The 25,103-nt window shown below is 45.2% G+C and overlaps 1 protein-coding gene across 6 annotated transcripts in view; it reads left to right on the forward strand.

The window, feature by feature from the left end:
* Nucleotides 1-25,103, forward strand: part of FMNL3 (formin like 3) — a 780,663-nt gene that overhangs the window by 407,367 nt on the left and 348,193 nt on the right. For 5 of the 6 annotated variants that reach the window (XR_011305037.1, XM_069653874.1, XM_069653877.1 and 2 more), the window contains exons 5-6: nucleotides 6,750-6,833; nucleotides 7,459-7,611. Coding sequence is in view for 5 of the 6 variants with exons in the window: in XM_069653874.1 (XP_069509975.1) it covers nucleotides 6,750-6,833; nucleotides 7,459-7,611 (237 nt within the window). In the remaining variant the exon portion in view is untranslated. The remainder of the gene's footprint in view (nucleotides 1-6,749; nucleotides 6,834-7,458; nucleotides 7,612-25,103) is intronic. The other variant, XM_069653878.1, reaches the window with a different exon arrangement.

Genomic DNA, 25,103 nt, shown 5'->3' on the forward strand with positions numbered 1-25,103 from the left:
TTAGTGGTTATATGTGCATTCAGTAAGTGGGTGGAAGCATATCCATTAAAAGACTGCACCGCGATGAGCACTGCAAAAGTAATGTTAAAGGAGTATTTTTCCCGGGTTTGGTCTGCGCCGTGTCATATGGTGAGATAATGGCCCACATTTTGTGGGCGCAGTGATATTACAGATTTGCGCAGGTCTCCAGATTGACAAGAGATTCCATTGCTCTAGGCACCCCATCAGTGCCGATCTTATTAAACGTCACAATGGCATTTCAAAGGCCAAAATAAGTCAAATTTGTGCAGGAAATAAGTTGAGCTGGGTAGACGCATTACCGCTAGTGTTACTGTGCATGCGCACATCTGTGCAGGCAAGAACTGGGCTCTCCCCATACGAGATAGTGATGGGGAGGCCGCGAATGTTTGGTGTGCACCGCAGCCAAAGCGGCTAAAGGACATTGAATATCCTGTGCTCAGCATTTACTGTAATATGTTAATTCCGAAATGGAGTTTGATTCATCAGCAGGTGCAGGAGGCTCTACCCATCAGATACACTGGTCCGGGGCATTCACGGGAACCCAGAGAATGGGTTCTGATCAAGAGTTTTGAGAGAAAAACATCACTTGCACCCAGATGGCGTGGACCCTACCAGATACTTTTAGCAACACAAACTGCAATCCGCTTAGACGGAAGGAAGGCGTGGATACATGCAACACACTCTAAAAAGGTGCCACAAAATCTGTCTGATCCTGAAATAAAGCCTGGAATGAAGCCTGAAAAGATTGCTATAAAAGAGGAAGGGCAAAGAGTGCCCAAACGTTGTCCAGCAGAACCTGCATCATTGCTGGCTGACACAAAACGTGTACCACTTTGACGCCCACCATCTTTCATTGCGCCGCAGCCTGAAATGAAATCTGCATCATCACTTTGGTGCCCACCATCATCTCTCATTGCGCTGCAAGCTGACTCCGAGCTCGAGTCTGGAAGTGCGTCTGCACTATTCATTGATCACACGATACCAGGAGTAAGGCGGTATAATTTACGGCTGCGAAAGAAGGAGTGATGAAATCTACATTTCTTTTTGATCTTTGTTGCCTCTTTTTCCTATCACGGATGAAATGGGAACCGGAGGCCTAGGGGAGAGCGGCGTGAGGGTTGTGCAAATCGGACAGCCCAAGAGCGAGGCTCCTCGGTGCTAAAATAAAATCCATGTGCAGATCACCCCTTACGGACAAGAGGAGCTCACATGGTACGAAGGCAATTGATAACTGCTCTGGAGTTCTTTGAGCAATGTGCAGATGCACAGAAATCTTGCCAAACATATAGCAATCCAGGCTGCTAAGAACTGGCAGAACAAACTGTTGACATTTACCGAACTTATTGACATTCGAACAAGTGCAACGAGAAGAGACATTCACGATGAACATTTTTGGAGAAGAAGAAAAGCGAGAGAAAAATGCCAGAACCAGCTTTTGCCCCCTACTGCACCACCGCTGATAATGAGTTAACTATAGGGACTGGAAGGTTACAAAAAAGAAATTGCCGAAAATATTGTATGCTGATCTTAACGATAGTCATGTGTGTAACGAGTAGATTAGCCCCAATAATGACAGTACTAGTATTATGGTACTTAGAAGAAATACACCCCTTGGAAGTACTCTTGCCTGTTGGAAACATCTCCACTACTGAAAGCCTGGTCCATGTAATTACTTGCTCTGTCCCCCCAGTGGAAGAAAGACACAGGGAAGGGTTATGGGAATAACACATTACTGCTAATAATGAATATGACTCATTCAATATTGAGAAAAAATAATTGCTGGGTATGTGCCCCCTTGCTGCAGCATGGTGGTAAGGGAATTGGTTGGTATGTGCAGCCGTTGCCATTGAGTTCTGCATGTTACGCATCTTTGAGTGCATTTTATTATGGGAAATGGAATGAAAGTGAAACTGGTCAATTAGATAGAACAAATATGATTGAAGTCGAAGAGATTATTATGAAACCTGTAGGTTGTTCTATATTTCACAAAGCACGACTGATCACACCAGTAGTGATGCCACAAGACAGATTATTTGTACCCTATAAATCATCTGTAATCACATTTCATATGAACCCAGAAGGAAATAAAGATTCAGTGCCCCCCTCCTATACAGTAAATTACAGTCCACACTCTGTCCCCTTTTGCCTGAGAAAAAAAGGGTTCCTATTCAGTGGGGACATTCACTAGATGCATGAATATAGCATTCCTTGCTAAGGAGGTAGAGCCAGTTTATGTAGGTGATCCTGTTTATTTTATATGTGGAGAAAAAGCGTATCCCTGGTTACCTAGAAACTGGGGAGGTACTTGTAACTTTTGTTCCCGGGGGTATTCCTTTCAAGAACAGCAGATATAGCAAAATTGGCCAGGTCAAGACCACGGCGAAATGAGGAAGGAGGTTTGATCGCGGAGGACATAGCAAAATCATTCATACCATTTTGGGGCCAAGCAATAAACTCCTATAATATAAGACAACTGTCCAGAATATTAGAGAAAACAATAAATGGAACAACAGATATATTATACAATATGACATTGGAGGAAAAAGGAATTCGATTAATGACTCTCCAAAATAGGATGGCTCTTGATGTAATCTTGGTTGATTGTGGGGGAGTTTGTAAAATCGTGGGATCAGCATGTTGCGTATTTGTAAGTGACCTACACCCCCCTGATGGAAGTTGGGAATTGAACATAAACTCCTGGTTCAGGGAGGTATTACGCTCATGGGGATGGAAATTATTTGCGATCCTAGTAGCAGTGCTAGGAATATTCATGACATGTTGTTATTGTATACACTGCTTACCTATATTGTGTACTGAAATAAGTGAGGAGTGTGTACAGATGGTAGCAAAAAAAGAGCACTACTAAATCAGGTACTCAGGAAAATAATGAATTGAAGACAGTGAAAGAATTCATGTCAATCAATATTGATGACAATGACGACGAGGAGGAGACTAGTAGAATGCAAGATTCAGAATCAGATACTTGGTCGGAAGAGGATGCAATGTACGGATGAGCCATTTGGCATACGGCCAAAAGGAGGGTTTGTCAGTCCAGGAAAAGTAGACACCCCTCAATGATGGAGGCAATGTATTCTGTTGGCCGAAGACCAATCGCCTCATGTGTTTAGTCAAGCTTATGGCTATGTATTTCTAATACTAATGTGCAGCCATTTTGAAGTGATTGAAATCGCCATTTTGTTTTCTAACGGTTGCCTCCTGCTTTCTGTTAAAACTGCTTTGCTGAAAACTTATTCTGCTCCACTAGTACATTATTGTTCATGCATAGAGCAAGGCCGCGAGAGACTTGATGAAACATAACGCAGCGACCCAGACAGAAATGCCCGGTCTCCTCCCTCACGTCCTTGGAAGTAAGCAGCAAGGCATTTAATGAGTACACAGGTGCCAGGTAGTCTCGCTAATACAGTAGAAAGGTTAGAAACGAACATTTAATGGCTTGACTTATGCTCTCCTTTACGGCCCCCCCTCCCTGAGCCCTGTAGAGCGAGTTGACCCCCAGTACACGAATGGAAACTAGGAGATAGCGGGGCCTGGAATGTGTTTCCCCTGCACGCAGCTTGCTTGCAGAGAACAGAAGCAGTGTGTTCTTATAACAAAGAATTGTCTCCAGGCTCATGAAATTGCAAACTGTTACTAAATAAATGTCTGAAGGTATCATACTTATCACAATTGTCAATCATCAAACCCAATTCAAAGGAAATACATTATGGGCGGTTCTGAATGTGTCACCACTGATTGTAAAATGCTTGCTTTGTATATATGTAACTGTTGTACGATTCTTACTCTCTTGCGTCCCCCGGGATCTGGAAACACACGTCGTGGGACGTGGGACCCAGTTGGCCAACTGAGACTATTTGCTTTGCAATAAACCCTAGCTTTTGGGAATACGACCTTGTGTCTGTCATATCAGTTTGTGTGTTGTGATTGTGCCTTGTTTCCATACGCGAGGGTCTCCTAGGGGCCCCTTCAGCTTTGCTTCAGCGTTGATGCATGTAGTTCAGTAGTATCTGGGTACTGTGTGTGGGTCTATTTCTATGTGGTCTGTGTCAAGGGCATCATGGCATTTGTGTACAGTTGCAGATGTTGGGTGTCTGTGCTGTTAAAGTGCATTGGCAAGGCAGTGTTCAATATCTGTAGGGAGGGGTTTTAAGTACTTGTGGCAGTGGCATATTTATACTATTTATTTATTGGTATATGTGTGCTGATACTTGCTTCACAGTGTTTGCACTAAATGTGTGTGTGTGTTTTTGTACTTTAGATGTATATTATTTGCTTCATTTTATTGTGTCTGGGATTAATTGTACTTAGTACCAGCCTATTACCTCCTAGTGACGCCTGACAGCTCTGCTTGGTTACTCATTGAGAGAGTTTTGGTCTAACCTTGTTGGACACTCTGTTTTACGCTTGAGGTTTTTCAACAACTCTGAGGGTCCGAAGAGGCCTATCTCAACAGCCCCTAAAGGAAATCCTGGGGGTGTCTGTATGTGTCTGTCTGTCATGGAGTGTCCAGACTCACACCCCTGGAGCTGCTCCTCTTTGCGTGACCATCCTGCCGCCTAGGCTGTATTTTGTCCCCACTTCAGCCACATGTCACTTACCTTTGAGGGTCACACTGATCTTCCCGATTGCTGCTGCCAAGTTCTCCTCATTGTGATGTACTGTTAAGAGGTTCAGATTTCTGATAGATCCTCTGTTTCTGGCCATGGCATGAACTCTGGGTTTGGAAAACGAACCGGAGCCCTGGACTGTTGTCTAGCCAGGCTCAGTACCAACATCAGAGGTGTCCTCCACACCGTGCTTTCTGGGGCTCCTATGCTGCAATTCCTATTTTGGGGAACCGTCCTCATTCGTCTGACCTACATCATTTTGCTGGTTCCGTTCTTGGTTGTCCCAGAGTCCTGAGTGCAGCCCTTCAGACCCCACTCTTCAGCCATTTCTCAGCAGGGCTCTGGCAGTCAGCCCTGGGTATGCTTGACTTCTGCTGGGATCCCAGAGACCCAGCAGCTGGATTTCTGCAGTCATGTTCACTCAAAATGACCTGTAACTAGAAGGTGAATATCTTTTTGCTATAGGAATGAGTAGAGTATAAGGCTTGCCCTTGCCTGTTCGATGAACCAACATCAACTTCTTAAAGTCCCTAATGCATCACAGACTGTGATCAGAGTGTCTTTGTTGCCCATGCCATTCTGAATTTGTAGAAATTCTCTTAATGAATGCCTTTTTTGATTTTCTGTACCTGTTGGTATAATAAATTATTCCTTTTCACTCTCTAAAGCCCTTCCGAAGTAGCTAAACATGTACTAACCCATACAATATTTTTTCCACCAATATTAAAGGTGATCTGGATGTGTGATTGATCATTTATTATTTTCTTAAATCCTCAAATGATTTCTACTACCTACCCTCATGTAGGCATTTTTGTGTAGAAATCATTGCTCTGCACCCTGCAAGTCATTTTAAATGATATAGCATTTTACTGACTGGCATTGACATTTTTCCTACTTTAAGTATTTTTGGTCTCTGCAAAACGTTCAGTAAATGTGCATGTCTCTTAAATGCTTTAAGTCTTTTAGGATCTCAGCTCTGATGATGTTCTCAACCAAGGCCTTGTTGAAGATGAGCTGTATCTACATTGCAATGTTCTTATTGCAATTCCAGCAGTGGAGGGTGCAGGACTGATCTTTTGTTCATGTTAGGAAAGTTAGAATTTTGTGCCATTGACCTTTTGAAAAAGGAGTAAAGATTTCTTAATTTTCCTTTTAATCACTTGATCAGCATTAAAGTCCAGGAGTTTAGGAATAATCACTCAACCATGACCTTGTTGGCTCTCATCCACTTGGCATATATCCTATCAGTAGGCTAGCTTGTTTGCAGCCCCTCAAATTAGGTTACTTCACAGTTGAGACCTATCGAGGATGTGGGGGAGGGTACTTCTTCACAGCCCACGTCATTAAAAATAGCAGGTGGCCTCAAAAGCCTCAAGACAATTAACCCTCTGAAGTGTGGCCCTTATTCGGAATGCATATTGCATTCTGGTGGTTGGAAGAGAGTTTAACCCTCTTTCCTGTTGAGAATAAGCAGCTGCTAAGTAGGGATTACATTACTTATCCATGAGGGTTCATCTCTCGGGAACTGCTTATAGAAATGTATGTGATGTTTCACCTTTAAGTTTCATGCCATTCCTAATTTTTTAAAAGCTTTGAAAGGGTGATTTGTTTGTTGTTGGTTTGCAGGCCCAGCATCTTTTTGGGAGCTTAATGTGGTAACTTCATTGAGTCTTGAACGTATCTCTGTGAGCCAATGCTTGAATATGAGCTCCAGTATATCTCTAAAGAAACGTTTTTTGGTGGCCTTTAAGTTAATATTTAGGATTTGACAGTGTCCAAGTGGTCCTGTCTATTGTAGAGGGCTGGAAAGTGTCTCGGACTGGTTCGGTCGAGGTTGTTCAGGGTATACACATTTTTCCTGTTTTTTTCTTGCTGCATGGCTCAATAGTGTGTTTTGATGTTTTTCACTTCTCTGGGTGGGTCAGTATACTCTTGGTGGTGGTGATTTCTTTTGGATGGCTGTATACCAATCTTCATGTGTGTCAGCGTTCTATGTGAATGGATGGTGGTGTTTCTGTGACAGATCCATATTGGTGAGTAACAGACTTTCTCGGGTGTTTCAATTTAAGGAATGCTATTCATGTTCTTTTGTCTTTTTTTCAGATGGGTCCGTGAGTTTTTAAACAATGATAACAAAGGTCTGGATGTCCTGGTGGAGTACCTCTCCTTTGCGCAGTGTGCAGTCATGTAAGTAGATGTGCCAGTGTTCATGATTATTGCTGTCAGAGATATTTTCACTCAAGGGGATCCATAGTCACCTACCGACGTTAGACATCTGTACATAGTACACACATCACACTTCTCTTGGAAGTCTATCTTTGTTGCATGCATGATCTCTTCTTGGGAAGTATGTGCTACTTTGAATCAGATAATTTTGCTCTCATTCTGCAAGGTCTTTCTCTGTTGCATGATGTATATGTGTTCTCGATTGAATGTTCCACACATACTCCTTGTGTGAGATCTGCTCTAAAAACATATCACATGTGCTCTGTTACTTTCTTTTTATTTTTGCTTGGTCGCATGCTCATGCTCCTTGAAAGATATAGTGATTTAATCCGACGCATGGCCTGTGCTCTTTTCTTGTGGTGTTTTCCTTTTTTTGGCCCTGCAAAATGTTCTGTGTTGCACACTCCTTTTTGTATAGTCTGTTTTGGTGCACATTATCTCGTGAATAGACTTGCATGTTGCATGTGCGCTCATGTGGAGTGCTTGCGCTCTCGCTTGTTGCTTTGCCTCCCCTTGTGTGCCAGATAATGTCTCTGCTCTATGCTGCTTGCAGATGAAGCTTGTTGTGTGTCCTCTTACAATTCAGGTTTGATTTTGAGGGCCTGGAAAACATGGAGGATGGAACGATAGACAAATCGAAACTGTGGAGTAGATCCATCGAGGATCTGCAGCATCCCAATGCCCTACCAGCATCTTTCAGCAACAGCCTCGCTCGCTCTGCTCGGCAATCTGTGCTACGGTATGTAAATGCTTGGCTGCTTGTTTCCTGCCTACCTGCTTGTAGGTTCCTTTCTATGTTAGTGAAATGTGCCAGCTGGCGTCTTGGTCTGTAGCGTCTTTGTGTCAGTCAGTATCTTGGTTTCACAGTACTTACTGCCACCTTACCTTGATTCTTCCTTCATACTTTGCTCCTAGGTATGTGGCTCCTTGTGCTGACTAGTGACTTGGTATCTAGGTTGTATTCCAGTTTGGAATGTAATGTCCATTGCTCTGCCTGTGAATCAGCATTTAGGTTTTATGAATGTGGGTTTGTAGGCTCCTTTGGGCTTTGGTATGTATGCTACATATTTGTATTTGTTCTTTGGAACATGGGCAGTTGCACTTGATGTATGTGTGTGGAAGTCCTGTAAGTCTGTCATCAGCCTGCATTATCACTTTAGTGTTCCATTTTGAGTTTACTTCAGTGAGGGTTTTGCTGCTCTTATCTAGAAGATCGCATATCTGTTCAACAAACTCCATTTTACCTATTACTTTATGTTGCCAGTATATGTTTATTATAATCATTCTCGGCTTGGCATTCTCTGTGTAGTCTCTCAACCCAATAGTAGAGTCCCCTGTATATAGGAAGATGGATTGCTTGTCTTCAGAATTTCAAAGCCACTTTGTGTTTTAATCATAGTAATCAGGCCAGACATTGGGCGTCCTTTATTTTGTGTTATTGCAGGATTAAAGGCTAATTCATACCCTTCTACAATGGGGGGAGGGGTGACTTCAGCCAAGTCTCCTGTAGGCATATAATAGCCAAAGGCAGTAGCAGCTTTCGTGATTTCCATATCAAATGCCCAAAGCCTTGCGTATTCCAGGAGCCCATTGTTTTAACTTCATCTTGCTTAGGGTCCGCATGTTAACTCTCCTTCTTGGCATTTAGAGAACCTGCTATCCAACTCCAGTTTTCCTCAGCCATATTTATAATTTTGACAGTCCTTACTATTGCTAGCTGTGTCTTTTACCTGCTTCTGGCTTTCAAATGTAATTCTGAACGTTTTTTTCAGTTTTGTGAATTCCATAAATTCTTTGAGCTAAATCGTGTTGATCAGTCTCACCCTGTCTGACGTCCATAGACGCTGTTGTCTCATTTTGTATCGCTGCGGAGGTAGAAGGCATAAAAGATACCTGTCCTCTTTTTTTTCAGGCAACCTATCCACATCCCTTTCTCCAGATTTCTTTGTTGCAATCTTTCACTTTAAAACCTTAATCTCATAAATCATGGGCATTGTCCATTTATAAGATCACCAACAGTTCTCAAGTGGATATATAGCACTACTCTGTCCAATGTTTATTCAGCTATGAATTCCACCGTTTTTATGTCAGAGGTCGAAATTAATTTCATAGCTGACAGGTCATTTAGTAGCTGTAGCACGTTATACTTAGAGTTAAAATATCATCAGCTAGTTTGTTTCTTTCCAGTAGTATCTGTACTGCAGCATCACTTATCCACCCTTTCTGATGGACCTTTTCTTCATTCAGACCTTTCAGACGTTTATCAACTCTCCAGGATTTATCGTCTTCACGAATAGTAGATTTTAGTTTCTTACACGCATGCTCAGCTACCCTCATCGGATATTCTTTCCTTTCTAGTTCCATATGCTTTAGTGGCTTATCAGTCATCTTTTTGGTGAAACCCCCTGTAATTGTCATTGCTTTGTTTAATCCCATCTTCCTTCGATCCTCAATTGTTTTAAAATCATCATTCTTCTGCAGTATCAATCCGTCTGCACGTTTCAGACGCTGCATCTTTTTCAGGGGGAAGATTTATATAACACTCTTTTCCAAACTTTTTCTAGTCCTTCATTAACTGCAGGGTTCACTATTAATTCAACCTCAGCATCAGAGTCTGATAATGATACAGCTCTTCCTTTATCGCTCACATCAGAAGGTTCAGCTTTATCTTCTGTTGCATCATACGTGGACATATTTAATAAATCCTCCATTATAGCAGCCTCATCTCTTTTTCACTAGTTAATTGCAGATTTAATGAGGGGCTAACCTCCGGAACCAATGGTCTTTCTATTGTATCCTTTCTGACTAGTTCTTGCCTTTTCTTCGATTTCTCGACATTTGTTTGAATAGTAACATTTAAAGCCTTCAGTGTGGGATATTTCAACCCATGCCAATGCACCCTACTACACCCCTTTGTCAATGGGGAAAGAAAACTGCTATAAATGGAGGCAATAACCCTGTGCATGCCAAATCTGCAAGACTGTGCATGGTTCATAAACCACAATAGAGCTGCACGCTCTGCCACACCGGTAAAGTTGGTGTAAAAACAGGAGTCACCTGTCACAAGGCCACAGAAGGGCTCAAAATCCGAAAAATGCCCTTAAATACAGCTCTCTAATCAATGGCAACCTTCAAAGTGCTGTTTTGGCGCTAAATTCTGTCATCTTTCCAGTGAATTATGGGAAGGAAAAGTGTGCTGAAATCAAAGATTCTCAGGGCAGTCAGAGGAATCCAGGCATCAATGCCTGACAGCTGCTTAATGAAATTGGCTGGCAAACCCAGTTTAAACGTGTTTTCTTTTTCCTGAAGAAGTGAAAAATCCACCTGTTTAAAGCATTTTTATGAGAAGGGCTTAATTTCTTTAAAATGTCAAAATCCAACATAAACTCTGTTCATTTTATATCTTTTAAATAAAAGATTGTGGGTGAATCTTACAGTAACCCAGTGGAAGTAACTGCTAAATTCTGATTGGGCTGTGCATAGCCTGGGAAAGTTGACATCTCAGCTTGACACTCCCTTGAAAACAGGAAGCCTAATAGTTCCTGCATAATGACAACAAGCAGCACAATGGGACCTCGGCAGACATTCGTCTGGGGCTGAGCCAAGGACAATGGCAAACTGCCCAACTGATCTCTACAGGGGAGCTTCCCTCCAGGAAGGCGACACACCTCCCTCATCAAAGGACTGGACAGCTGCTGCCTGGGAAGGGGAGGTTACAAAGGAGAACTTTGATGTTAAATCTTTGTGTGATTAAAGTTTAAAACTCTTTAACTGAGCAACCTAAAGAGGCATACATCTGAAAATTGGTAGACATTAACCTAATTTCAGGCTCTTGATTTTAAGACATTGATGAAATCTGTACCATTTAAGGAACCAAAGTTATGAAAAAAGTCTTATTATAGCAGAACGATTAATGTTGCAAACCCAAGATTGTATGTACATGGTCCACTGATAAGCGCCCAGAGATGTACCGAGTTAGAAATGATTAATCCAAACAATGATGGTTACATTTGATAAAAATCCGTAGAATGAGAAAGACAGCTCGCACAAAGACGGGGATTGAATGCGAATGTAGACAATCAAATATTATGTGTCCAGTTTTATTAGGGTACATAATGTTAGAAATGTACATTTGTGCAAAAGTTATGTTTTGGTAAAAATCAAGGTGGGAGTTCCTAAATCGCATCATAAAGATGAGAGCTCTGTTCAGACAGCCAACCAGGACAAAGCATGTGCCTGCAGCCACTCACAGCCGTGGGGGTGTGTTTATGAAATTCTGCCCACATCATAAACTGGGGGATGGCATTTGACAGTATAAATATAGGAGTTTCACTACACATAGGACACACTGCTTCCAGAACCCATCCAGATTTCAGCGCAGCACCTGGTTCCGGAACGCTTCATCTTGTAGCTGACTCCAGAATTCTTTGAAGATCCAGATTTCTTTGCAGAATCCAGACTTGGCATTGCTGAAAGCTTGCTAGCTTGACCCAATTGCAAACCTCCAAAACTTAAAAGAATAATTCTGATTCAACTTGGCTTGCTACCATTAAGGCTTGGGTATCCACGTACTGGACCATAAGGGTGGTCAAATACCCAAATCTTCCCTTGGATATTGTGTCTTCACGTTAGGATTTTGGCAAATTTATTTATAATAGTTCCTTAAACAAAAAGGTTTTGGAAACACTTCTGTTGTTTTGTCATAAAAGGCTGTCCTCAAGATGAAGCAACATTGACTTTATTAGGTTTTCCCTTGAGGGCAGGTTCTTTCTTTAAAATACCCCCACTTATCCCTGATTAATGTATTTTCTGGGAGGTGGGTATATTTCGTATATCTGGGACCTACAGTCCTCGCGTCAGCTTCTTTTTTTTATTTCTGTTTTGTTTTTTTCTTTTGTCTTGCTGTTGTTAATATAGAAAGTTTTTCCTATATTTCTGTGTGTTTTATACACAGTAATGATCCTTGATCAGTCCTTATCTTCATTAGGGTTGATCGTACTGTATTCTGACATATTGCGTTCAAGTATGCAGGTACAGTGTTGTGATGAGCCGACCGGTTTCAGTGGTAGGAGACCACTTTCATCAGGGCTGAAAACCGCTTAACCATTTATGTTACTGTTGGTGTTTTTTTAGGGCTAGAAATAGCTTCCTTACATGCATGCGGACCAGTCCCCCAATTATTTGGTGTCTTCTCTTCTTGGGAGGGTCCTAGATGTATGGATGTAGGCTTCAGTCCTATTGCAGATGCCATTGTGAATCAGACTTCTGCACAGGGTACCTGCAATTTATTTTAAATGTTTTTATTGGCATTTAGACATTTACTGTTATATACAGAACCATTACGGTTATGATATGGGTCATGTCTTGCGTTACATACATCTTATGCCATGTAGGTTATGTTTAACATTAAACAGGAAATAAGTAAACAAGTAACAGTGGTAAGATTGACTGTCCTTTTACCCTCTGACTGTTATAGTCTCTAGATCTTGATCGAACCCTGGCATTCACTTTGTTGGGCCCCGTCTGGGCTTCGTGGAATGAGGTGGGGGGGCTCGTGTGGCATTGATGTTACAGTTCACGTGTTGAGCTGTCGTACAGTGAGAGAGAAGTGGGTTCAGGGAGGTTTGTAGCTTGTTGAGGAGATCATTTCTCTCAGGATGGATTTCCAGGCCTCTAGTGTGGCACACGAGTCTTCTCCGCCCCGGTTGATCCCCTCCTCCCAGGCTCTGGTTTCAGCCGCAGTCCACCTTTCCAATTCCTTGATCCAGGGTTCGTACCTGGGGCCTGCTGGCGATTTCCAGGCCATGGCAATCGCTCTTTTCACGAGGATACATGCCATGTCCATGAGCTTCACTAGATGTTTGATTTTGCTCAGTCTCGGGTGGGTGCCCAAGAGGCATTCTTTAGGTGTCCATTCGTATATCTTTAGGCCAGCTTTTCTGCAAGTCTGTTCGGCGGCGTACCAGAGTTTCTGGGATTTGGGGCATGTCCAGAACATATGGATCATGTCCGCACGGTCGGAGGGGCACCATGGGCATGTTGAGCTGGCTTTGTCACTGAATGTGGATATTCTGTGTGGGGTCATGTAAGTCCTGTAGAGGATATTGAGCTGAATTAGCCTGAATCTGGCGTTCCTGGATGCCTCTTTCGGGTACGATAGCGCTCTAGCCCATTCTGCCTCTGTGATTTCGGACCCCAGGTCGGACTCCCATTTCTCCTTCAGGCGTGCGCTCCTTGGGTTGGGTCTGTCATTTATTTGGGTGTATAGTCTTAATGTCGGTTTCCAGCCATCGCTAACAGCGTAGATCTCCTGTACAAGGGGGTGTGTCCCAGGTTCTTCGGGCCATACGTTCCATTTCTCCTTGGCAATAAGCTTCACCCTTTGGTACCATAAAAATTGCCCCGGGGCGAGTCCGTCTTTCGCCTGGAGAGATTCAAAGTCTTTGAATAGCCCGTCTTCGAACATGTCTCCCCATGTGTATAGGCCAAGGTTCTCCCACCTCCTTATTACCGGTAGGTCAAGGGAGGTTTTGCATGCGTCTGCTAGGATGGGAATCTCGGGTGAGTACGGGTTTTGTAGCCCAGTCAGGGAGGTGACCTTCTTCCATATTTGCCGCCCCAGTTGTACTATCATAGGTGGGTCAGGGGGGCCTATTCTAGTGTTCCAGACCAGTTCCTTAGGATGCATGGGTGGGGTTAGTCGGCGGAGGAGATTCGTCTCAGCTGTGGGTTCGTCGGATAGCCAGTTGGCGACATGACAGTTGGGCCGCCAAGTAGTATCTTTGAAAGTCGGGTAGCTGAATTCCACCTGAGGCATAGGGAAGTGTCAGGATGTTCAGTGTAAATCTGTGCCTGGTTCGCCCCCATAGAAAGTCTCTGATTAAGGATTCTAGCTTCCTGAAGAAGGCTGGGGGAATGTAGTATGTGATGTTGGTGAAGTAGTAGAGGAATCTGGGTAATATTATCATTTTAGATATTGCAGCTCTGCCCATCACCGAGAGCGGGAGTTTCGACCAAAATTTGATGGATCTTCTTACTCTAGACATCGCGGCCTCTGTGTTGCACTCGTGGGTGTAGATTGATGCGTGTTTGATGGTGAGGCCCAGGTATCGAAAGGCCTCCGTTTGCCACTGTATCCCGATCTCGGGGAGTTCTTCTGTGCTCTTTCCTCTGAGTCCAGCAAGAGGGAAGGCGTATGATTTCTGGCGACTGAATTTTATCCCTGAGTATTTCGCGAAATTATCCAGGATTTCTAGGGCTATGGGGGCATTGATCTGGGGGTCTCGCAGGTATAAGAGAACGTCGTCTGCGTAGAGGGAGATTATGTTGTCCGTCCCACCAATGGTAATGCCCGCGTCGAAATGTTGTTTCCTGAAATAAATCGCAAGTGGTTCTAAGCCCAGAATGTATAGCATTGGGGAAAGCGGGCATCCCTGCCTAGTTCCTCTCTGGAGAGGCCAGGCCCCTGATATCCAGCCCCCGGTCTTCACTCTTGCCACTGGGTTGGAGTAGAGTACCTTGACCCATCGGATGAATTGTTCACCGACTCCAAATTCCCTCAGGGTCTCGATCAGCCATTCCCAAAAGATCGAATCGAATGCCTTAATGGCGTCCAGCGAGAGTACCGCCAAATCTTCTTTGCATCCTTCTGTTTGTGCCATTATGTGCTGAAGCCTTCTCAGGTTGGCTGTGGTGTTGCGTCCTGGGATAAAGCCACTTTGGTCCTCGTGTACCAGGGAGCCTATCACCCTTGAAAGTCTTTTGGCCAATATGGTTGTTAGTATTTTGCTATCGTAGTTCAGGAGTGCAATTGGGCGATATGAGTCACATTTTTCGGGTGGTTTGTCGGGCTTGAGCATTGGGACTATTAGGGTTTCTCTCATGGTGCCAGGTAATGTTCCAGTCTCGAATGACTCTTCGAAGACTTCGTGCAGTATAGGGGATAAAATCTCCTCATAGGCCTTGAAAAACTCTGGGGTGAGGCCGTCAGTTCTGGGGGTTTTACTTGTGGAGAGGGATCTAATCGCCTCGGTGATGTCTTCGATCGTGATGGGCGCTCCCAGCGTGTTTCTCTGTTCCAAGTCCAGTTTGGGTAGGCCTACTTCTGACAAGGTATCTCGGATGTCCGCCTCGGGGATTTGGACTTTGTGGGCATATAGTTCTGCATAGAAGTCTGAGAAAACATCGTTTATTGCCTGTTGTGTTCTGTGGACTATGCCATTGTCATCTTCAATCGTGGTGAGGGTCGGTCTGGGATGTTCTTTCTTACATAGCCAGGCTAGTATCCTGCCTGGTTTATCTGCCTCTTTATGAGCCTTTGTTGTGCGGGTAGAGAAGTCAAACTTTGAGAGCCTCTCCCATGAGGTTTTGCAGGCGTCTCTGATCTCCCTCAATTTGATTTCCGTCTCGATTGTGGGGGAAGGGTCATTGTCGAGTTGCCTGATCTTTTCCTCCTCGGCTTCCAGTTCCCTTTGCAGTTGCCTCCTGATCCCGCCTGCCTCGGCAATCACCTCTCCCCTTGTCGTCACCTTCATTGCTTCCCAGACGGTGCTCCATTTATCGACTGACCCCTTATTGATCTCTATGAACTCTATTCATTTCTCGGCCAAGGTCTCCTTGAATGTGGGGTCGGTTAATGCCTCGATTGGCATGCGCCACATCGGGATAGGGGGTCGGGGAGGTCGCAGGCAGAGTTGTATTAATAGTGGGGAGTGGTCCGATATTGATCTGCCCAGGTAATTCGCAGATTCGACTTGGGGGATCAAGTCGTCGTTTACAAAGAGGTAGTCTATTCTGGTGTGCAGGTTGTGGGGGGCTGAGTAAAATGAGTAGGATCTGTCGGTGGGGTGGAGGTCTCGCCAAGCGTCGACCATGTGCAAGTCTTCGACCGCTCTGTGTAAAGCCTGAGCGGGGGGGATCGTTGTGTGATCGTGGGGCGATAGATCTGTCCATTTCGACATTTAAGACACAATTGAAGTCGCCTCCCCATAGCAGGGTGCAGTCTCGGTGTAGCATAACTTTGGCACATAGTTTCTTGAGGTAAGAGGGTATGCCGTGTTGAGGGAAGTATGAATTTATTATGCATATTCGAGTGTTCTCCAGCATGCCCCACATCAGCAGGTATCTGCCTTCGTTATCTGATTCTACTCCCATCTGTTGATATGGAGTGTTTGGGCTCACCCATGTGTACACTCCTCTTGCATACTTTGAGTAGGATGACCCGTTGCCTTGGCCTCCCCAGTAGTTTGATAACTTATTTGCGGAGTCGGCAGAGAGGTGTGTTTCCTGTAGGAGGGCAAATGATACCTTTTTCCTCTTCAAATAGGAGTGTATACGATTTCTCCGGAGGTAGGATCCCATCCCCCTGACGTTCCACGTGATCACCCTGAGTTTTGAGGCCATTGCGTGGTAATGGTAATTGTCAAGAGGAAGTTGCTGTTTTTTCTGCAGCTTGATCGCCTCTTGTTGTATGCCATGTCCAGTTCTGTTTGTACGGGGTGGTCATGTCTGGTGTTCAGTTTTGGGTTCTTTCCAGTTTGATTGCAGGTCTTCAGGGTTAGGGCAGTCGAAACAGTAACAACTTGTATAAAAGGTTTATAACTGGTGCACCCAGCTGCAGACACAAGGGTGGAGTGCTCGGGTGCTCTCGCGATGTCTGTCCCAGTCCGGGTGTCTGTCGCGAGTAGGTGCGTGCTGGCAACTGGCCTGCACTGATTTTTCGCGGGAGCGTGGTCTGTGTCCATGTGCGGGAGGTCGGGTGGGCCCCGCAGCCTTTTAGCGTTCTTATGTTGTAGTTTTGCTTCGTTGATGATGGTGGTTTCTTGTGTTCTTAGGTATATTGTGTGGGTGCAGGTGGTTGGGTAAAAGCATTCGGTCTTTATCCTTGGCTGTCTAGGTTAGGTTTCCCTTGAGAGGGTTCCATGGGCACCTCAGCCAGGTTATTGTGTTCCATCCACATGGTGGCTGCGGCTAGTGTCTCGAGGAATATAGCTCTTCCTTTGTAGATTACTTTCAGTCTGGAGGGATATAGTAGCATGTATGTTAGGTTTAGCTTCCTTAGCCTGGCCTTGACTGGGACAAAGGAGTTCCTTGCTCTTTGAACCGCTTGGGTGTAATCTGGGTATATGGTGATTTTTGAATTGCCTCGCTCTATTACTCCTCCTTCTCTTGAGAATTTCAGGATCACTTCACGATCTCGGAAGTTGAGGACCTTCGCTATGATGGGGCGAGGATAGGAGCCTGGGGGGGGGGGGTTTCTTCTGGAGGGACCTATGGGCTCTCTCTATGGCGAAGCCTTGTGATAGGTTTGTGGCCCCGATCTCTTGTTGTATTAGTGATTCGATAAAGGCCGTTGGGTCTGCCGTCTCTGTCCCTTCCGGAATACCCAGTATTCTGATGTTACTGCGCCTGGAGCGGCCCTCTGCCTCCTCGGACCTTGCTTCAAGGAAGGACACCTTGTTTTTGAGCTCTGCTACTTCATTCTTCAGGGCCGTTGTATCGCTTACTATGTCGGTCTGGGACGCCTCAATGGTGGTGACACGTTCCGTTAGGTTACGAGCATCTTGCCTTATCAATTGGATGTCGGCCTTAACTTCACCAATCTTCGTATCTATGAATGATCTCAGGGCCTCGATTGCCCCTATCACCTGATTGTGTCTGGTGTCTGCCTCCGGGCCGGCTCGCGTTGTTGAATCATCTGGCGTAGATTGGGGGGTGGAGCTGGGTTTTGGTGTGACAAAGGGATCCAGGGTTGCATTTTTGGTTTTATTCCTTGAAGTGGCCATAGTAGAGCGTTTCTGGCCTGGATGGAGGCCAGGGGGGTGTAGGTTTCCTGACCAGGCAAGTGATTGTGTGAGCTTTTTTGGTTCAGTTGTGGTACCCTGTTGAAGTGAGGGGTTCACATCGGTTATGTGGTACAGGGACCGGGCGTTCGGTGGATGAGGTCTCCCTCTTTTGTGGTGTTGAGGAGGTTTTTGCCCCTGCTGTTTCGACTAGGTTTGTTGGCTGGTTCTTTTGTATCCTGAGAGGAGCCGGGAAGATGGAGGGTAGTATGAGACCGAAAGGGCACCAGGAGCGATGGAGTGTGGGCTATCGGATTTGTTGGTAGTGGGTAGGGACCCTCCGGAGGACAGCGAGTGGTTGGTTGGGCTCAGTCCGGGGGTTATGATGGAGTTGTTTGTGGTGTGCTGCTTCTGTCAATGTGTGTGCCAGACAGGCGTTTCTGGTGGGCGCACGGTTTCGGAGGATCTGGAAGGGCCCAGTGCGCTATCCCTGCACATGGGGCGTGGGGTGTTGAGCCGTGCCTAGGTGAACGGTGGGGCGAGGAGTCAAGAATTAGTTCCAGGCGCTCTGGGTGTTTAGTGTCCGGGGCTGTAGTCTCCGCTACGGTGCTGCGCAGTGGCGCCCGACTCTCAGCTGGTGAGTCGGTGTGGATGTCGGTGCGCAGCGTTGGGTGCACTGTTGTTTCGGGGAGAGGAGAGCAGCGGGGGGGGTGTGTGTGGGCACCGTGGGTCTGGACTCGTTGGATTGCGACTTCATCGGTGACAACCCGAGATGGTCGCCATTTTAAGTGCCTTCCGCCAGGAGTGAGGGGCACCCGGGGCAGGATGTCAGAGCGGGTCCCTGGGCTTCGTGACACGGCGGTATGTATCGCCGAGTGCAGCAAATCGCCTGGCGCGTTCAAACGCCTCGGTACCTTCGGGTTGCTGGGTCCGCAGTGCCCAGGGCGGAGTATGGGCGGTCCGCTCCGTCGGATTTTGGCGGCCCTCCTCGGGGGGCAGGGGGATCCACGTCGGAGTGCCTGGGCGGGTCCGCCGCCTCCGATTTTCGCCAGGAGCAGTTGCAGAGTGCCGCCAATCGCCTGATGTACGGCGGCACTCAGGGGTGGGTGGTGTAGGTGGGTCCCCGGCTCCCGCAGCGGGGTCCGACTGTGTGGTTCAGCTCAGGTGCAGGCGTTTCACGCATGGGGTAGGGGGAGTCGGGTCGGAGCGTCTCGGCGGGTCCCTGATCAGCGTTTTTCGTCGGGTAAAGCGCTGGATGTTGCTAATCGCCTGATTTACAGCTACAGCCAAGGATGGGTGGAATAGTTGGGTTTATTGCACCCAAAACAGGATCTGGCTGCGTGGCTCGGCCGGAGCTCAGGGGGTCGACGTCTTCACTCCATGAACCTTAGGCCACGCCCCCCCACAGGGTACCTGCAAAATGCATACCATGCCCCTCCGTTCCTTGCTAGCACTAAGCTTTCCGGAAATATATTTTTGTGGTCTTGTGGTTTTCTTCACCGGTATGTGTGATTTGAATATTAAATAAATAAATATTTACCTTTACAAACTAGCCGGATTCCTGGTTGTGTGACCTGGGGGTATTTTGATATGGGTGGTATATCATTCAGAATATTGAAATTATAGACAGAAGGAAGTAAGGGTTTCATTGCGCACTACATGCTAGGTGAAACCTGGGTGTGTGCCTGATTGAAATCCCTTACAGCCGATTTCTCAGAAACGTACTCATTTTTGGAGTTTGAATTCTTGACTCATGTTTTTGTTTTTTCGTCCTTTTACCACATTTTGATGTTGCATTTGCACAATTTGTTTGCTCTGATATCTTTTTCTCTTTTTCAAAGATTGCATAGGTCTCCTTGGCTCTAGTTTTCACTGCTTCACTTCCCATTGGAGTAGTATCTTTATCGTTTGCCTGTTTATCAGCAGCTTCTACATCGGCTGGAAGTGCTATAGCACCGACCTCTTGCTCATCTTTTGGGTTATCATGGCTGTTTATCACAATCACTAGATTCAATGGGTCTGTTAAGGATCCATCCGCCTCTCTAGACGTAGAGGGCAACACAAAATCATCGCTTTGAGCCAACTCTTTTATGATCCAGTCAGATTTCTCAGATTCTGAAGTTTCAGAATCTTCATTCCGGAGGCCAACCCCACACCCTCCTTGTTTGTCAGGGTTTACCAACCACACACTTCTTGAACTTTGTTTGGATTTCTTTTCGCTTTTCCCTTCATTAACAGGCAACCATCTCAACTCCATGTCAGTATTCCCCATTAGCAGTTGCTCCTCGCCAATGTGCTTTTTAAAAAAAAAAAATCGCCAAATCCTCTTTGGCCACCTCTGCTAGTAATCCTTTATCCTCTCCTGAGCTTCTTAGGGCATCTTTTAAAATGTTTGCGGTCATCTCATCTTTATGCCTGTCCTTTTGGTTTTGAATCTTCAGTTCTTGTATGTCCATTTCAACTTTCACCATTTTTGCATTAATTAATGCAATGAGTGTTTTGAGCTCTGTAACTCTCACTAAATTGCTCATAGATTTTAGCCATAGGGGCAATTACGATCGTTGTTGCTGACATTATATTGGGCCTTAGCTCATTTATTATGGTTTCAATTGTCTGTTTAGTGAGTTTGCATTAACTCAGTTCCTTGCTGCAGTTTTTCTGCTTCACTGGATGAAATTGTCTGGCAGTCCTGTAATTTCTCTGGGGTTGAGGCGAGCAAGCGGATGGAGGGGTTGAGGCGAGCAAGCGGATGAATCATCCGAGGATGTACTACCTATCGAAGATTTGATGGCGGTCTGCCGTATTCCGCTTCCTTTTCTTACTGCCATCCTCACTTTATTTTGCGAGCTTGCTGCTTCACTCAAGATGAGTCTTTTTTGTGAACAGCATATAAAGGACGTTGGACTGGAATCAATTCTCCTTTTTTTCACTGGTTGCCTTCTCCCAAAAAAACCTCCTGTTTTTTTCTCCTTCACTTTTTTGGTTAATGAAGTTCTAGGATAGGATCACGGCCATGGGCCGAAGCGGACTCCAGGTCTGACTGCATTGCAGAGAACGGACCATTTATCAGGCCGCTAGTTTCTTTTTTTTCCCCGACAGTCTCTGGGCTGTTGTTTCTTCATTAGATGTGTTTTATTTTTTTATTCATCTCAATCAGATCTTTAATGAGCTGATCAGCAACAGCCACAGAGTTCGCCTTTCATTTGGCTCTGTATATTCTGGCTCTAAGGTGGTTATCTAAAAGCATCATATCTTCCTCAGTTAAGTTATGTGTAGAATTTTGATCATTCGAGCCTTCACCCACTAAGACAACAAAATGGTAAATGAACTCTACAACATCATCGAACAATGGATGGATCATAACTGGATGTGTTTGAACGGGAAAAAAACGAGTTGATGGTTTTCGGGGTCCAAACAAGCCAGGGCTAAACTATCATCCAGTTATGATTCCTTCATGATAAGAGTCTCGCATCCAAGTAGTGACTAGCGTAAAAACCCTGGGCATGACTCTAGAAGCCTCCCTGAGCTCAGATGCTCCAGCCTCCTACGTCAGTAAAAATTGCTCGTACTACTTAAGACTGCTAAAAGCCATCAGACCTGTTCTGAGTGAATCAAACTGTGCTACCATTGCCAGAACGCCCATCCTGTCTAGACTGGCCTATGGCAATACCCTACTATTGGGGGCCAGTAAACAATGCGTGACAAAATTCCAGCATATTCAGAACCATGCTGTTTGGAGAATTAAGTGGGAAGCAACAACTGATCACGTCAGTGAAGCATGAAAGGAACTACACTGCCTTAGGGTCGAAGACCGTGTCATTTTTAAATCTATGACACTTACACATAAGTGCCTATACGGTAAAGCTCCAGTTTATCTGAAGTCTAAGATCGTGGGTTACACCCCAACCCGCACACTTAGATCTGAGACGCAAGGGTTTATTACAACAAATCTTCATAGGAAAACAAATGGGTTAGGCAAAGCCTTCACCCAACCGGTCAGCTCAGCAATGGAATAAATTGCCATTGAACTTGAGAGCGGAATCCAACCTCCTTAGATTCCGAAAGTAATTAAAAACCTTCCTATTCAAATAAACCAGACATCCCTGAGCAGTACTTGTCCTCTTCTGTGTCTTGGCATTCCAAGCGTCTCGTGTTCTGTGCCTATTTAGTCAACATGTTACGTGTAAGTCAATGGGCCTCATTACGAGTCCGGCGTTAACCACGCAGTAAAACCGCCTGGTTAACGGCAGACTCGTATTACCATTCTGCCTCCGTGATTCCCGGAATTACCGGGGCATTACCTATGGGACTCGATGGAAATGGGGATCATGGAAACACCGGCAGCATCTCGTAATGCTGCCGGTGTTTCCTCGTCCGCCTGCATGCGGGAGGTGTTAAACCCGCCAGGTCAGACCTGGCGGGAACATCACCTCCCGCCTGCAGGGGTCGGACTCAGGCGGTCCGGAAACAACGGTGGCGGCGGGTTTACCGCCACCGTTATTTCCGGACCGCCTGGGTCGTAATTAGGCCCAATGTCTTTATGTGGCACCCTGATGCCTGCGGGCTTTTGGCACCTTACAAACAAATGAATAAATAAATAAGCTCCTATCTTGTATATTTTCATCAGCATTTACTACCTTGAACACGCATCATCGCTTTCGTATAACAGGTGGCCCGCTGTTATATTGTAGTTGAAGCTCAATAGACAAGACCCACCGGCCCCTTCATTTTCTGTTTAGTTTTCTACAGTTTCCGGGATCACAGGGCTATGTTTATTAGTTGTTGCGCCCTCCTTACTGTAATCAAGTCGCTCAAGGCAAGCAGCCTCTTCGTTAACCGTGACTAGATTTTCAACATCGGTTTTAGGCTTGCTGTCATGGTTTATTTGCAAGTTTTGTTCTTTCAAAGAAGAGGACCCCCCAGACACCCTGGGCTCAGAAACGTTTGATGCTTTATCAGCAAGACGCAAATCATCCTGTGTCTTCTTGGGGCACATTCAACTCCAAGGACGTGGCTAGAGCAAGTCTCACTGCACGTACACAAAGTTCTTTTACCCCTTGATCCCGGGCAAGCTTTAAGCAGTCATTAGTCCCTCTCACTCCATTAGTTACATGCATGGTGTGAGAGGACGGAATAAGCGACAGCATTCTTTTCGGCGACCACCCAGCTGCAGATACCAGCGTCTAGTTGCAGCGCCTCAGCTGTGATCGCGTCAGCTGTTGATGCCTCGGCTCCATTAGACCGAGTTTCAGTTAATAGTTCAAGGGGGAGAGACCGCCGCTCCTCGCGTTCTGCCTGTTCCACACAGAACACACTGAACACTTGTGTTTGTAGTGTGGGTTTTTATGGTATGCTCCGCCTCCAGTCAATGGCAATGAACAACAGACTCCAAGAGCAGCAGGATTCAGCAGAGGGTCCAAACACACTGAACACTCCCACAGACACCTGCCTCTCAATCCACCTTATCAAGCAGTGATGTAGATAATATCCAATACTATTTGCTCTTTGAATACTTAATGAAGTAGCTTTGGGGAGGAGGCGAAAGTTTATTAACACCGCCCTTCTGGGTTGCTATTGTGAGGAGCAATGATTCTGTGGATTACCATAGAGGTTTGGCTTAATATCACATGCACAGCAGAAGTAGATTGGTACTCTAAAATGACTGTACTCTATCCATAAAATGATGGTGAGACTAGCTTGATATCTCACTTATGTCAGAAGTAGATTGGTGCATAAAGTTAATTTAGCCCATCCATAGAATGAGAGGTGTTTAAATGTAAACTGTTCATCCACTTACAGCATATCCACGGAAATAATATTATTACATTATGTGAAAGCTGAGATAAAAACACCCATTTGTTAGAACTATAGTATGTGTAATGCATGCCTTTTAATTATGCTGTGCCACCCGTGATGAGAATAAATTAACTCGTACGCGGCATCGATCTAGGCCGCATCTCTTCCTACATGTGCCACCTCAGCTTAGCCTCGGACAAGAAAGCAGGAATCTACAGAGCAGGGAACCAGCGCTTCGGCTCGCTCCGTCCCATGCCGTGTCGCAGCTCGGCAACAAGAAAGGGGGTGTGTTGCGAGCCCCCTCACCATTAATGCACTTCTTTCTACTTTTTCCTTAACCGCTGCTTCAGCTTCTGTGTTCTTAATGGTGGATCTGAGCTGGAAGTATAGGAGGACATTGTCGTCAGTTCCTAGCCAACCACCCGCCCCGTCCTCCCACCCCCACTGTCATATATACTGATAACATTTATACGCCAGCTTCCATGGTCCCACAGAGCCCATGTTTAGATTTAAGAAGTTGAAAATCAGGTGTCATGCTTATGTTAACCCGATACTTCATCACACAGACCAGCAATTGGTTTTGTATTTAATAACATTGTTGCAAGGCTGTGTCATTCACAACTAATAGCATGATCTCTTTAGTGTAAACTTCATTATCAATCAGAAACACATGCATATTAATGCACACAATCAGGATCATGGAAATTATTTTTAGAAGAAAAATATCTGTTTGTTAAAAGAGAGTCAAAGCGCAGGCATTTTCCTTTTTTTGTTTTCCTCTAATCAGACCTCCTTTTTTCTTCTTTATGCCTGGCCTGTTTGAGGCTTGTGAAAAGAATGGTTGACTTACCTTTGCATAAAGGATTCACATCTGCTAGAATATGCAAGAGCACAGTTTAAAGGTGAGAGAAAGTGAAATGCTTCGAGCCTTGTTAGGTTGGATAGGCCCTCCTAATCAGATGGCTAGGGCTTCTTAAAAAGTGATTGTTTTGAAGGATTTAGAAGGGAGACCACACTTTTTCCTAGTTCTGGCTCCGCTCTCGGAACTGAGTAAATCTGAAGTCATTCTGGTTCAACGAGGGAAATCACAACTGTTCCCAATCTTGAACAAGTGAATTGCCTGCAACCTGTTCTTCTTTACCAGGTGCTTAATGGTGAGATCTTGGTCGAGGCACTTTGTAAGGTAATATTCCATATTGATGTAATCACCAATATCGAGGGGTATTTCCTTTCATACTTCAAATCCGTAGAGCTCAAGAGCACCTTTGAGTCTCTGGTCTGCTTGAGTGAAGAGTCGGGTACAGAGGTGGTATTTTGGCTAAAGACTTTCATTAAATTACTAAACCAAACCTATCTTTCCCTAACTCTAAAGTGGCATGCCTACTTAAAGAAAAGATAAGGTGTTCGTCGGGATGAATGTCCAACACAACATTACCATTCAAACTGCTACCCCAGCCCTGCCACTAAAAACAAAACAAACCATAAAGAGCACCAGGAGAATGGTCTCCTTCTCCCGATGACAGGAAAAGATAGCCCCACAGGCAAAAATATTTTTTTTCTATGAAGTGAGTTCTTCCATATATGAAATAACCATGAGAATGCCTCCCTTCTCCTTGCTCGCAAAGTTCTCGCCTCTTCTGGCAGTTCCTAATTC

Source organism: Ambystoma mexicanum, chromosome 3q (assembly GCF_040938575.1).
Source record: "Ambystoma mexicanum isolate Mex_15411 chromosome 3q, UKY_AmexF1_1, whole genome shotgun sequence".
In the NCBI taxonomy this organism is placed as follows: Eukaryota; Metazoa; Chordata; class Amphibia; order Caudata; family Ambystomatidae; genus Ambystoma; species Ambystoma mexicanum.